Source organism: Rhodamnia argentea, chromosome 6 (assembly GCF_020921035.1).
Source record: "Rhodamnia argentea isolate NSW1041297 chromosome 6, ASM2092103v1, whole genome shotgun sequence".
NCBI classification, from domain to species: Eukaryota; Viridiplantae; Streptophyta; class Magnoliopsida; order Myrtales; family Myrtaceae; genus Rhodamnia; species Rhodamnia argentea.
Window position 1 is genome coordinate 17,089,010 of NC_063155.1, and position 13,044 is coordinate 17,102,053.

General features: G+C 38.8%; 1 protein-coding gene and 1 long non-coding RNA gene across 5 annotated transcripts; both read right to left on the reverse strand.

Annotated features, from left to right (window-relative positions):
• Window positions 1–1,677: 1,677 nt before the first annotated feature.
• LOC115751215 (topless-related protein 3-like) lies at window positions 1,678–10,725 on the reverse strand. Of its 4 annotated transcripts, none has more exons than XM_030688990.2 (25): window positions 10,403–10,725; window positions 8,745–8,924; window positions 8,539–8,652; window positions 8,073–8,231; window positions 7,388–7,562; window positions 7,159–7,291; window positions 6,935–7,050; window positions 6,655–6,790; window positions 6,467–6,567; window positions 6,194–6,266; window positions 6,048–6,121; window positions 5,875–5,970; window positions 5,708–5,800; window positions 5,122–5,249; window positions 4,699–4,933; window positions 4,448–4,615; window positions 4,270–4,356; window positions 4,003–4,155; window positions 3,812–3,922; window positions 3,528–3,707; window positions 3,319–3,447; window positions 3,149–3,244; window positions 2,314–2,496; window positions 2,055–2,230; window positions 1,678–1,929 (listed from the first exon to the last, which is right to left on the reverse strand). In XM_030688990.2, exons 1-25 carry the CDS (start codon window positions 10,480–10,482, stop codon window positions 1,713–1,715), a joined length of 3,393 nt encoding a protein of 1,130 aa, XP_030544850.1. In that variant the 5' UTR covers window positions 10,483–10,725; the 3' UTR covers window positions 1,678–1,712. The 4 variants fall into 4 exon arrangements, with proteins under 4 accessions (XP_030544850.1, XP_030544849.1, XP_030544848.1 ...); XM_030688989.2 differs by having other exon boundaries at window positions 6,194–6,269; XM_030688988.2 differs by having other exon boundaries at window positions 6,458–6,567.
• LOC125315452 lies at window positions 9,284–10,396 on the reverse strand. Its single transcript, XR_007198718.1, has 2 exons — window positions 9,673–10,396; window positions 9,284–9,586 (listed from the first exon to the last, which is right to left on the reverse strand). It is a non-coding gene; the product is annotated as an uncharacterized LOC125315452 (long non-coding RNA).
• Window positions 10,726–13,044: the final 2,319 nt, after the last annotated feature.

Sequence of the window (13,044 nt, forward strand, 5' to 3'; positions counted from 1 at the left end):
CATAAGTGCAATAGATTTAAGACTTTTTTTATAATTTTTCCCAAACGGAGTGGATCGCTGATGACTATGGGGAACCTGACAATTGGATCCTATAGAAATCGGAGTTACAGGGTCTCAATAACTTGATTAGAATGAACTTCAATTTATGATGTAAAAAATTTGTCAGGATCTTCAAGACTAATCCGATGAAGCCTCATGTTCTTCATGTTCAGATAGAGCTTTGTCGATCCGTAATTTTCTCTCCATGACATTTTGAAAGCAGAGAGCTTTACATCGTCCTCTTCAAGAACTCAGCTGTTTGCTAATGAGCGCCTCAAAAGCACTTGATAAGCAGCAAATTGACAGAACTTTGAAATTTTCAATGCAACGGCCACGTCGTTCTATCTGTGATTGCCCTTTTTTAAAACCAAACATTCTTCCCTTAGCTTGCTTGACATGACCCTTTTTTATGTTTTTGAATTTACATCCATGAACAGAAATTTTTCGGCAAAGCCGAAGGAAGTAGAAAAGCCAAAGTAGAACATGCTTTTGTTTAGCGAGGAGTGCATTGTTTAGTTGTGTAGTTCGTGATTCAGCCTATGTGAACAGATCTAAGTATTTTCTCAGAAGCCACAGATGTATCTGAATTGATAGTTGACACTCAGCTCTAATTATGTAGTTTGTGATTCAGCCTATGTGACCAGAAGAAGCATGGATGTGGAACTCTTCTAGTTACCGCGAAATAACCTCCTAAGAATACTGTACTTGACAATTACACCGACCCAATACCACCGTATGTCTCTCTAGATGAGTACTTATTCTCATAAAAAAAAGAAGCAGAAGAGTATACGAAATGTACGTTCCATTTTCAACGTCTCTGCGTTTCTGGATTCGGCGTTAACAGAACCTCACAGTGAACAGACCCGAGTGACGTGTATTCAGCTAATTGAGAAAACTTTGCAATTTCAACGCAACGACCGTCTCGTTCCATCCGTAATGGCCGTTTTCTAAAACCGAATCATTCTGTCCTTAGCATGCTTGACATGACCCTTTTTTATGTTTTTACCGTTAGAACAGACATATTTCAGCAAAGCCAATGGAAGTAGAAAACCCTAGTAGAATCCATTGTTTAGCATGGATTGCATTGTTTAGTTAGGGTGTTAGTGACTGTTGAAGGTGTTCTTTCAGAAGCCACAGATGGATTTGAGTATGATATTCGACACGTAGCTCTGTGCCATCACCAGAAGAAGCATGGATGTGGAACTCTTCTAATTACCACAAAATAACCTGTTAAGAATACTGTACTTAACAATTACTCCGACCTGGCCATATTATCTCTAAAGGAGTAATTAGAAGGTTATTCCCATAAAAAAGAAGAGTGCTCGAAAAGTTGTACTCTACGTTCCGTTTTCGGCGTCGCTGCATTTCTGGATTCACCGTTAAAAAATCTCATGGGGAACAGACCCGAGCGACATGTACTAATGGAAAGAAAAGAATAGATTCTGCAAACTATGATGCTTAAACTGAACAGCAACATGTGTACACTGATTAAACAAAGTATACAACAACATTCTGGCTTTTGTAAAGCACAAATGCCCTGCTTACCTTTTGATAAGGGACACATTAACTGGACAACCTTACAAATCTACATATGATAAATATGAATAACTCAGAAGAAAAAATGTTTATAAAAAAAAAAAAAACGGACTGGAAAGTGTACATAACAAGGCCATCTATCTCTGTACTGGTTCTGGAGTGTGGTTGCTTGTAGTAGACGACGACGGTGTTCTACCACTCAGCATCCCGTTTTCTAAGGGTGGAGTTGCTCCCCATTTTCCATCCGATTCTGCAGGTTCCATCACCTTGACAGACCCATCTGTCAAACCAACGGCTAATTGGTTGGGTTCCAGCGGATGCGTCGCAACCACGAGGGGATACGCCAGTTGACTTCTGCAATAATACAAATCACAGTTACTTAGCGTTGAGGCAAGGCACACTGGTGGTGAAGTGCAATCGCAGATGGTTATTTTATTTTTCAGTACTCAATCAGATAGTTAAGGGCAGCGCGGCAGTACCCATTCAAAGCCCCATGGGACAAGTAGGTGGATGGAGCTATGCGGCATCTTAATCTGAGGTAATCAGCATCAAACACCCCAATGTTACCATCACAGAACATCGCATACACCAACAAGCTGTTGCAGGAAAATGCTGCACAAGATATTGGAGCGGAAAGCGCATCTTGCGGGACCCACTAAAACAGTGAAACAGCAAAAGATGTCAAGATCAACAGAGTGAGCCTCAGACAATCAGTTACCAACACTAAGATTTACCTACCTGTCTAATGCGATCCATTTTGGATGCATCGTATATTGCCAACTGCGTCTCATGAACTACGAGTAAACGTATTTGATCTACATGAAATTGTACTCGAGTGTCACCATTAGGTGCTTTTCCAGCTGGTATTTGGATTGGGACAGATTTCCTTTTCTCCCAGGAATCAATGCTCCATACAAAAAGCTGGAAATAGAAATGACATTATAGACGCACTATAGATATGAAAAAGGAACAAAGGAAATTGCTTGTTGCCTTTGACAGATAATTCTCGAGTAGGGTTTGCTTGAAGAAAAACTGAAATTGAAAAAAATTCTGGGGTAAACCTAAACAAGGGAAAAGTTTGGAAGCCCGAACAAAAGCCACTAAATTGAAAGGAGAATCAGTTCAGATTTCCACCCGAATACAAGTAACGACACCATGCAACTGTAGTGGGGAAAAACTTCACAATAAGTCAATAACCAACATATCAGAAAACTTTCTCACGATAAATTGGAGCTTCTTTTCTGAAATATAATAATCGGATACAATAAAGCTTTCTATGCCGCCATGCAACTTTCGCCACCTGATCACCCTCTACCTGGACTTTTCATCATTTTCCCACTATTTTTCTCTACCTCCCTCTCACTTCTAAGAATATTCTGAACTGATGCAAAGTACTGTAACTTCACCAATGACCTAATGTATCGGTCATGCCTTTGTCATCTTATTCCTCGATAGATCTACTTCTCAATTACAAAACTCTTTCAGAGTTCAGCAGCCATTATCATTTACCATTCAACTATAATCTTAATAAAAGGTGAAACAATAAAACACAAAATGATGCATTTTTACTTACTTGAGCATCAGCACCTGACGAGACCAGAATATTGAGATTGGTGGAGAAGGCTAAACCAGTTATGCGCTTCTGGTGGCCCTTCAATTTCGATTTCACCTGTAAAAGATAATCTTCTATCGGTTGCAGTTGAAAGGCAGTATAGACCCTCAAAAAAAGTAATTCTAACTTACCTCATCAACTCTGACATTGTAGATATGGATAGTTGAATCCTCCATTCCAATCGCAATGATGTTATTATCCTGAGGATGGAATGCAAGGAAGGTTGAAGCAGGAGGGGGTGGCATGAACGTCGTCATTACCTGAAAAGAGCAACAGCAATCAATGGCCAGCAAATACAGGATCTCAATGGAAAATTTGAATGACTTCATAGGCAACATACCTTGAAAGTCATCATGTTAAACAATGAGACCTTGCCACCACAAGCAGACATAACGTATGAATCATTCTTTGAGAGCGCTATGCATGGTACTGCTTCATCCAAATTACCACCCGATACCTCATTTTTCATAAGAAGACCACTGCTCGGTTGCCAATGCTGAGGAACAACACTGGCAGTGGCCTTAAAAACACTTGCCAAGTTCAGTAATCACTTCTGTCAACTCATGAACGCTCCAGATGTTGGAGTTAAAAAGTGAAAGTACATGAACCACAAAAGCTCATTACCTTTCCACTTGGATTTTGATCATTTCGGGCCCACTTCCACAGCTTCTGAACACCATTTGCTGCGAGGCCCAAAATGCCAACACCTGAGTTCGTGTAGATAAGCCTAACAACCTGGATATAAAACCAGCGAGAATGTGATATACAAGGATATCAGGAAAGAAAAAATAATCAAAAACTAAAACTCATTGCACCTTGCTGGAAGTATCATTGCTGTCAGGCATGGTAACCAACCGGCACTGGCCAGGATCGGTTATTTCAGCCAACTGCCAGGGTCTGGTTTTATCAACTGCTTCCTCAATTACTCTTGGTTTCTCCAGGCTCCGTCCCATGGAATCCACTCCATTCTAGCGACACAGGGAAAAAGACAGAAAGATAATTAAGACTCCATCCTAGCAAGATATGAGGAAGCTGACATCAATTTGTCATAACTTGTAGAATAAACAGATCAGATTATATACAAGAAGCGGAGAAGGTCTGACTGGAGAGCTTCTTTCAATCTTGCAATTGACTGGGCTGACATTTGCAACAGCAGGAGAGCTAGAAACCTACATGGTCCAAAATGATAGAGAGGCCAGCTTATGAATATACTCTCGATAGGAATAACCAGCAGGCCTAGAAAGTGTGTACAAACATAACCTTAATCGCTGCAGACTCAATTGGAGTTCTCAAAGCCTCAAATGCAGGCATTTCATTCACTTTTAAGCATCTGAGACCAGCTGCATTTGCAAGTATCTTGAATCCACTGTCAGCCGTAGTAACAGCAAGTAAATTACCTTCTTTATTGAATCTCAAGCGAGGAAGACTCTGAAAGTAAAACAAAACATGTGAGACCGAAAAGCATTGGATATACGGTTTTCCATGAAAGAAGTGACATTGAATATACTGACCGGAAGTCCACCTTCTGCATCAGTGTTGGCTATGACATTATTATTATCCATGTCCCAAAATTTTATTTGGCCATCTTCACCAGCAGCCAAAAAATGATTTTGTGTGGTATCGAATTGCACAACACCAGCAGACTTTTTCCTGAACCCAGAGTATGTCCGCTTTATTGCTCCCTCACTTTCATTCCACTCCACAAGGAAAGAGTCTCCCTCTTTACTTGTTCCACATGAGAACAACCTAAAATGGTGAAAATATTAGGGAAACCACTAGATGGAAAGAATTAGAAACTACAAAGAAAACAAAAGAAAAAAAAGTTCAAAAATATTGACAAGAAAGCTACCACATTATTATAGGATCACTAAAGAACAAAAAAAACAAAAAATGAAACATCAAAAGTTCAATTGTACAGTGATTTACTTTCTTACCTACTTCCGTCGGCACTGTAAAGCATTGTCGTACACCCATGACCAGGAGCATCATAATCAACTCTAGAACCCATATTGTCATAGAGCCAGGCCTTTATTTTTCCATCTATTGCAGTTGAAAATATAAACTGAAAATCCAGAAAGTGGGACAATCAATGGAGAAGCAATTCCTTTTCTGGAAGGGAAGAGTTCGACATAACAATCATGCACACAGTTTATAGCAGCAACTGTCATGAACTATTCACCAACCAGCCATCTTTCACGATTTTCCAGAGTAGAACATCATTAGTCAGCTAAACTGCAGAAAAAAAATTTGCTATCTGCACCGTGATATCTCCATTCAGCAGGATATGACATCACAGAAAGAAGTATGTTCATCACAAAGTTCTTTCATCAGGTTTGTCACGGAAAAGATGTTGTGTGAAACAGTCTCCAGTTCTAGGCAGCATATAGGAGAAATTAAAAGTGCAACTTGATCAAATGTTTGGCCGCTACATGACTAAAATCAGACTATCACCAACCTAAACTCTAGTGCTTTAAATATTTGGCCGCTACACAAAAATTTTCTGCCCTTCGTCCAGCTCACCTGAATACTTTCCTTGTGATGCGGACAGATAGAATATACAGGTGCTTCATGGCCTTCAAAGTTAAATAATTTCCTTCCATTCAAGTCCCACACCTGTTAATATATCTAGTGAGTGAAATTAAAAGTGCAACTTGATCAAAGAAACTTCAGGAAATTTCCGTCATCACCTTTATCAACTTGTCATCTCCACATGTCACAACGCATAGTTGTTTGTTAGGATAAGCAAATGACAAGTCATTGACAACACCTGTATGGGCATCAATCTGCGACAAAGATTATATTCACATCAAGCTGCATTCACACTATTTTCCTGGCGAAGAAGCATCAAGTATCGAATTACCTCCGTTTGCTGACGTAAATCATTGGATCCATGATAGGCATATAGGTGTACCAAATGCTTGGTGAATGCAGCACCTGAAGTAAGAAAGAATATGAGGCAGATACACAGGCTGATTGAAATATCTTACCTCTGTCAAAGTGCAGTACCAATGAAATTTCCATCTGGACTACATGTAACACGGGTGACAGATACAACACTATCCTTAGCAGCAGCTGCAGCAGCCTGTAAGACAACTCATCGTAAGGTTTCAACGCCAATACTTAATGGTACTTTCTTGGGTAGTTTTGGAAATCCATAGGCAGATAATATGTACAGTCAACCAGTAGTAATAGAAGCTTTAAAAGATTGTCAAATCAATTGTTCAAAAAGAGTGTATCCCAGGAATTCATTAGCAAAACTTAAAACAAAACCTGAAATACCAGTGGACAGGAGGCCATATCCCAAACTTTGAATGGCTTTGAAACCAGTTTCTCCCGTGATACGAGTTCCCAGAGTGTAATTTCACCATTAGTACACCCAACTGCAGGGCAGAACCAAGTCAGAGAATATCAGAGATGCATTGTGTATGTCAATGTTCTTTTTTAAGGGATAGTGTTTGTAAGCATACCAAGAAGCACTGAAGGATGGGAGGGATGAAAATCCATGCTAGTGACAGCAGATCCTTGATGCATGGTCAAAACAACCGTTCTAGGCAAATCCTCCAAAGACCAAGAAGCTTGTTGCCGAGATATAGGGTATGTAACCTGAAAATTGAACAGAAGAACCATCCAACATAAGAGAATGAGCTTTCATTCAATTTCAGAGAGCAAAAGTTTCTATAAGGGGAAAAACCCAGAAAGGCTACTCCATGTTCCAAAATTCATCTAGGGAAGAAAATCCTTGATTACCTCCTCAACAGACTGAGCAGGTCTAAGCCTCTTCATTAGTTGGTCGTGATCTGGATTCTGATAATCAACCATCCCAGGACCTGTTGAAGGTGTTATTGGTCTTTTCATGATTGAAACTGCCCATTAGAGAGGTTTTTGATCAGATTGCAACAACCAGGTGAAACAAACTTAGAGAAGTACTTCGAAATGGTACAAATAGAGCGACTCTCGTTCAAGGTCAAAACCTTGGTTAGGTGGGATAGGTATTGAAGATGCAGTAACCACAGCCGCTTGAACTGATGAAGAAGCAGAGGCATTGGCCATCCAACCTGCTAAAGCATTTGCACCAGCAGCTGCTGCTGCAGTGGGTGGAAAAGGCTACACAAAAATTTAAATTAAAATTTTCATGAACTCTGATACAGAGTCATTCAAGCCAAATAACATGAGAGATTACACAAGGGAACTATATCCTACCCCGTGTGCTGCGAGTGGTGGATACGCAGCAGGTTTTTGAACTGCATTAACAGGCAGATTTACAGGCGCAGGTGTGAGAGGACCATTGGGAGGTGTACATGTGTGATCCGTAAATAATGTTTTTATGTCAGGGTTTGGCCTCGGGTTTTTGCATAGTTGGTGTTGCCAGTTCAAACTGCATGGAGCAGGTCCAGAAATACAAAGAAGCAAACAGAAAATTGTATGAGAAAATGTCAATGCTTGTCTTACAGCTTCAACAGGTTAAAAGTTTCAGAAAATAAAATGAGAAGCTACAGAAGTAAAATTACTATGACACGGAAGTTTTGGCACCAATTTCACCTCAAACAATACATACTTGCAACAAAAGATATGATGACCTAAGGCCTGACTGGAGTCTGTACCACATAATATGAAATTGTATGCAGCATTTAATTAACAGAATACCTTGGAAAGATCCATCTCTCTCTCTCTCTCTCTCTCTCTCTCTCTCTCTCTCTCTCTCTCTCTCTCTCTCTCTCTCTCATGCAAAGTCGAACCGGAGAATACATAAGAATTCACTCAAATGGAGCTAGTTAGCAATAGAGTGTATTAAAGGTCTCTGTAAAGATGATGACTAATGGCAGAACAGCTGTAGATAAAAGGAAGTCAGGGATTTATTAATTATAATGCACCATGTCAACCTTACCTTTGATTAATTAAAGTCCGCAATCTTGAAGACTTTAGAGAAGGAAAAATCAACTTATCACGAAACAAAGGATTTGCCTCGATAAGTTTCTTCAACTCTATCAACATTATGTTCCTAGCAGTTTTTGTGTCTCCATACTTGGAGAGCTGCTCATTTTCCCTGCCATTCAACAATAAAGGTATTGAGAAATCGAGTCAACCTTGAATAGCTTGTATACTGTCCGACACTTACATCTACTCGAATAACAAGCAATTGTGACCACTTGGAGGCTCATAAGGTTAAAGAAACTACCTTTTCGAAGTTAAATTAGATCACCTGCTCAATGAACTTTAGCAAGAACACGTTTTCAACTCTTCAAATCAAATTCTTTATACCAGATCCCTTTTAACTCGTATGAGAGTTAGAAATGGAAACATTTCGATAATGACCATTCATGGAAAACAACGAAGTCATATGCTGAACATACCTAAAATTGCTGAGAGTTAGAAGCTGGGTTATCTCTTTGTACAGCTCCTCGTTGAATGTGGAGAATACTTTCAAATCGTTCACCAATATTTCAACTGCTTTTGCTTTCTCTTGCCTGAAGCATTACATTATCATGAGGAAAAAGACAAATCACGAATTTCTGCAGATGACAAAAAACAGATGCTAACACTGTAGACTGTTATTTACCGATCAAGTGCTTCAAGGTACTTCTGCTTCCTGATCTCAAAAAAGATCTTCATGGAGTAACGATTATCGTCAACTTTGGTAAATCCAGTCAAGTACTTCTCAACTTCTTCCCATTCTCCAGCCTGAACTCTCTCCTCAAAGTACTTCATGTTAAAGTAAAACCCTGATTCTTTCTCCAACCTACCAGGTAAAACCTTAATAAATTCGCTTCCAAGGCTCTTGAACCAATTTGGTAACTAGTACTGGAGAAATTGCAGAATAAATATTGCTCTCGCATATTCTAAGCTTACACAAGCCCATTCTTCTAGCAAAAGCTTACAGAAACCCATTCACTTCAACTTTCATTTGGAAAATATTTTGAAGTACATAGAAGCAACGCTCACAGTAGCCAAAGTGTTAGTATTTCGGGGAAAAAAAAATTCCTGATCTTCATGTCTTTTTGAATGTGAAAACTTCAATAACTACCCTAAGCCCTAAGGCACTCCTACAAACTAATTAGTTATCTTAAAAATTGGGAAAAGTTCTTTTTTTGTTGGACCTTTATTAAGTCCTCTGCTAGTGTACACATTCACCGTTGGATTATTAACAAGTGAAAGAATTCGGTTACAAAGATAAATCAAAACATGCATAACACTCATCTAAAAATGAATCTGCAAGAATAACTTTACACTGGCAGTGGACCTAATACTAACAATTTTTTCTTTGTACTTTCTTCATTTTTGCAATGTGTAAAATTCACAATTATTGCTCATTTTCAACATGTAGAATACATAAAATTTCTATATCATGTCATGCATAGGAAATGTCCTGAACCCATTTGCAAAAAAACTTATAGAAACCTCCTAAAAAGAAAATGAAGATTGGGTAAAATGAAAGGAAAGAGAAATTAGCATGTGACAAAGAATCCTAACTCTATCCCCTCACGCACCATATAATAGAATTAGCTTTCATGTCACAATCCAAGAAAACCTAAGGAGGCGTGAAGCTCCAGATACAAATGCTTCCCCTGCTTCCACTAAAATTCTCGAAACTTCTATGGAAGCTAAACACTTCACAAAAATACAACCTTACAGAGAACTCATAATTAATAACTTCAACTCTCTCATTCCCAACAAAAGAAGCCAGCAAGAACTGAAATCAAACTACGGTACTCGCCCAGAACTTCAGTTCAGTATTCAGAAGGAAAAAGAAAAACCTCCGCCGCTCATCCTCTGTTTTCGTCTTTTACATGAAAACATCAACAAACTGCACTTGCAGGCTCTAATTGATGCGTTTCAAAAATGCATCCTCTTACGTTTACCCCTTCTGCAAGGCGTGCAATCTCATTACTTCACCACTTTCGATACATAAAATCTCTGTATCTGGCCATGCATGACACCTGTCCTAAACGCACCACCACCTTAAAGCCTTTAACCATACTCCCCGAAAAAAAAAAACGAAAGAAGTCAGACAAACAATTCAGCAAGCAACAGAGGATCTCAACCCCTTCATCCCCCTCTCTCCACCAAAAGATTGACGTTTCCCACCCTTCATCTCACCATTTCAAATATAAACATGAGCGAAAATCGAAACCGTCTCAGCAAATTCACGTACTCGCAGGAGTTCAACCACCGCAGAAACAAGTACGATGAGCAAAGAAACCAAAATACAAGGCATACTTGTGCACAGACTCCTTGAACTTCTCTTCCTCGAGGAACTGAAGTATGAGAAACACCAATTCTCTGCTCAGCGACGACATGCTTCAACCCCCGAGTGGCACAAAAACGAAATCCGAAAGAAAACTCCAATCGGGGCTGGCTTCACGAGCTCAGCGCCGAACGAAGCTCCGGAAGAATTCCACAATCCGAAGCAATTCGGAGCTTCCGCTGATTAAATATCGCTCCAACTCCGAGAATCTCTAGGGTTTTGAGAGAGATAGAGAGAGGAGGAAAGAGAGAAACTTGGTCTCGCTATCTTCGATGCGTGTTTGTACAGGCGAGTAGGGGGGTTGGGTCTTTCCTTTTCTACTGATCCATTTTCCAGTGATAAGCACGTTCGCTTATCAGATAAGTGATTTCGGTTATCGATAAGCCTGTCGGGGAGTTGGGGTGATAAGTAGAGTCGGACTGGTTGCGGATCTGAAACCACACATTCAAATCCAGTGAATATTCGCCACACACGTCCAGTCGCTGCCCCCCACCCCATTCATTCATTTCGTCGCCTTTCGCGTTCTGTCGCTTTCCTAAAGGCCTTTGATGTCGCGAGAAAAAGGAAGATATTCAATTTCACTTTCTTTTATCGTATCTTAATGTCCCGAAAATCGCGATATTTTGACCCCGAGTTTTTTTGGTCCGCCACCCGGCAACGATATTCGCGGGCGAAAGAGCACTGATTTGCCTACCGCGGCGACTGTAATATAAATTATAGGGGAAAAAAAAAAAGTCACCAATGATGCCAATTATGACACATTTATCTCGATAAAAAATCCCATATTCTCTCGTACTGATCTTGAAACTCGTCATCAATTGGGCCAGATCTGGCGGGTGGTCGAGCAAGGGTTGGGAGATTGCGAGCTTGAATATGATGAACAGTAACTTCGCGGTGGATAGTGCTTTGAATTTTTTTTTTCTTTTTAATTATCTAATGTGGCACCACGCTAGCGCATTGTGGAGTTTGCTTACAAGCTTGGGACTTCTGATGTCACTAAAAAAAGGTCAAGAATAAATGTGTCGCGATATATATAATTTGAAATTTTTCGTAGCTTTTTTCTCTAAAATATAATATCCATCGACACGGTGTCATTATGCAAAAGCAAGCCATTATTTCGCAAATTGGAAGCACATTGATGCTAATGGGAGGAAGCATATGGAATGAAATCGGCGATTGGATTGATAGTTCCTGCATAAGATTGTGCAGATCATTTTCAATAAAGTTATCCGTTTGTATATAAATTTTTTAAATTTTCTGATCATCCAGATTCGTGTTGATAAAAATGGTTTATTTATATTTTAAAAAAAGAACAAAATTACACATTTTCGTGTATGATATTTAAAAAAGAAAACATCTATTTTTAGTTGCTCCATAGTTTATTAAGGATATCGACCAAAATCAAAATAATTTACTAAGCATCAACAATTTGTCATGATCTTAATAGAGATAACATCATAATTGAACTTTATAAGCCAGAAAAATCGGCTTGGGATTAAAACATGTTAATTCGTTCTAGTATATTAATTAGAGTGTTGTCTTCGGTTGTATTCGAATTTTTTACCTATAAATTGTGTTTCACCTCATTTCGTGCAGTATAACGTAAATAAATAATGTCGAATATTATATTCTTGAATTTATCTCGATTTTATTCATGCTCTCTTAGTGGTTTGCTTCTTGAGAAATATATATTTTGGAAAAAAATTGCTATAAAATCATTTGTATTATCCATAAAAGTGAATAAATGAAAAATATTTTAATTGTTCATGAAAAATATTGATAAATTTTTTTTCCTTATAATAAAATTTTTATTAATTAAATTATTTCCAAATAATATTTTTATATAATAAAAAAAAGCGAAATAAACGAGTATTATAATTTGCCGTCGTTTTCGAAATCCTCTCTTCATACGTGGTGAAGTGATGGATCGGGTTCGAGATAGACCTTAGGCTGAGGTAGCGCGTCATGTCCACGCGCATGATGTGGATGGCGAAGCGTGGACGTGACATTCCACTTCGTTGTCCTTGTCTTGGGGAGGCTCCATTCGCTTGCCCACGCGCGGGCACAGCGTTTGTTCTCTCCCTCCCATTTTCTGTTTAACGTGTCGATGATTGATTATCGCTTGATTAAATAATTACTACGTGCTTTGATAGAACATGTAAATAATCACAGTGTTATAACTTCTTTTCCCGTTGAATTTTTTTTTTTTGGCTAAATCTTTTCCCATTGTTTTTTTTTTTCATTTGTGGGTAAATTTAACTAACTACTATTGAGAAATCGATTTAAATTGTAATTAGATTGTATCGATTCGAAATGATCGAAAATTTCATGCATTAGTGACCTAATTGCAAAGATTGCAATGGAGTTTACCATTTGGTCGAACCGAATCCCTTTCGATTCCCGTTGAGAGTATAAAACAAGGAAAATCTCATGATTATCTCTCTCTTTTTAATAAGTGATCGCGCGATAACCTAAAGAACGAGGAATTTCCTTTTGGCTTCTTAGAAGTAGTAAATTTTTTCTCCAAAATGAAAAATCCAGTTCAAAATTTTAGAAATTACAAAAAAGGTTGTCATGGCTTTGAAGGGCTAGATATGTCAATGATATGTCAACA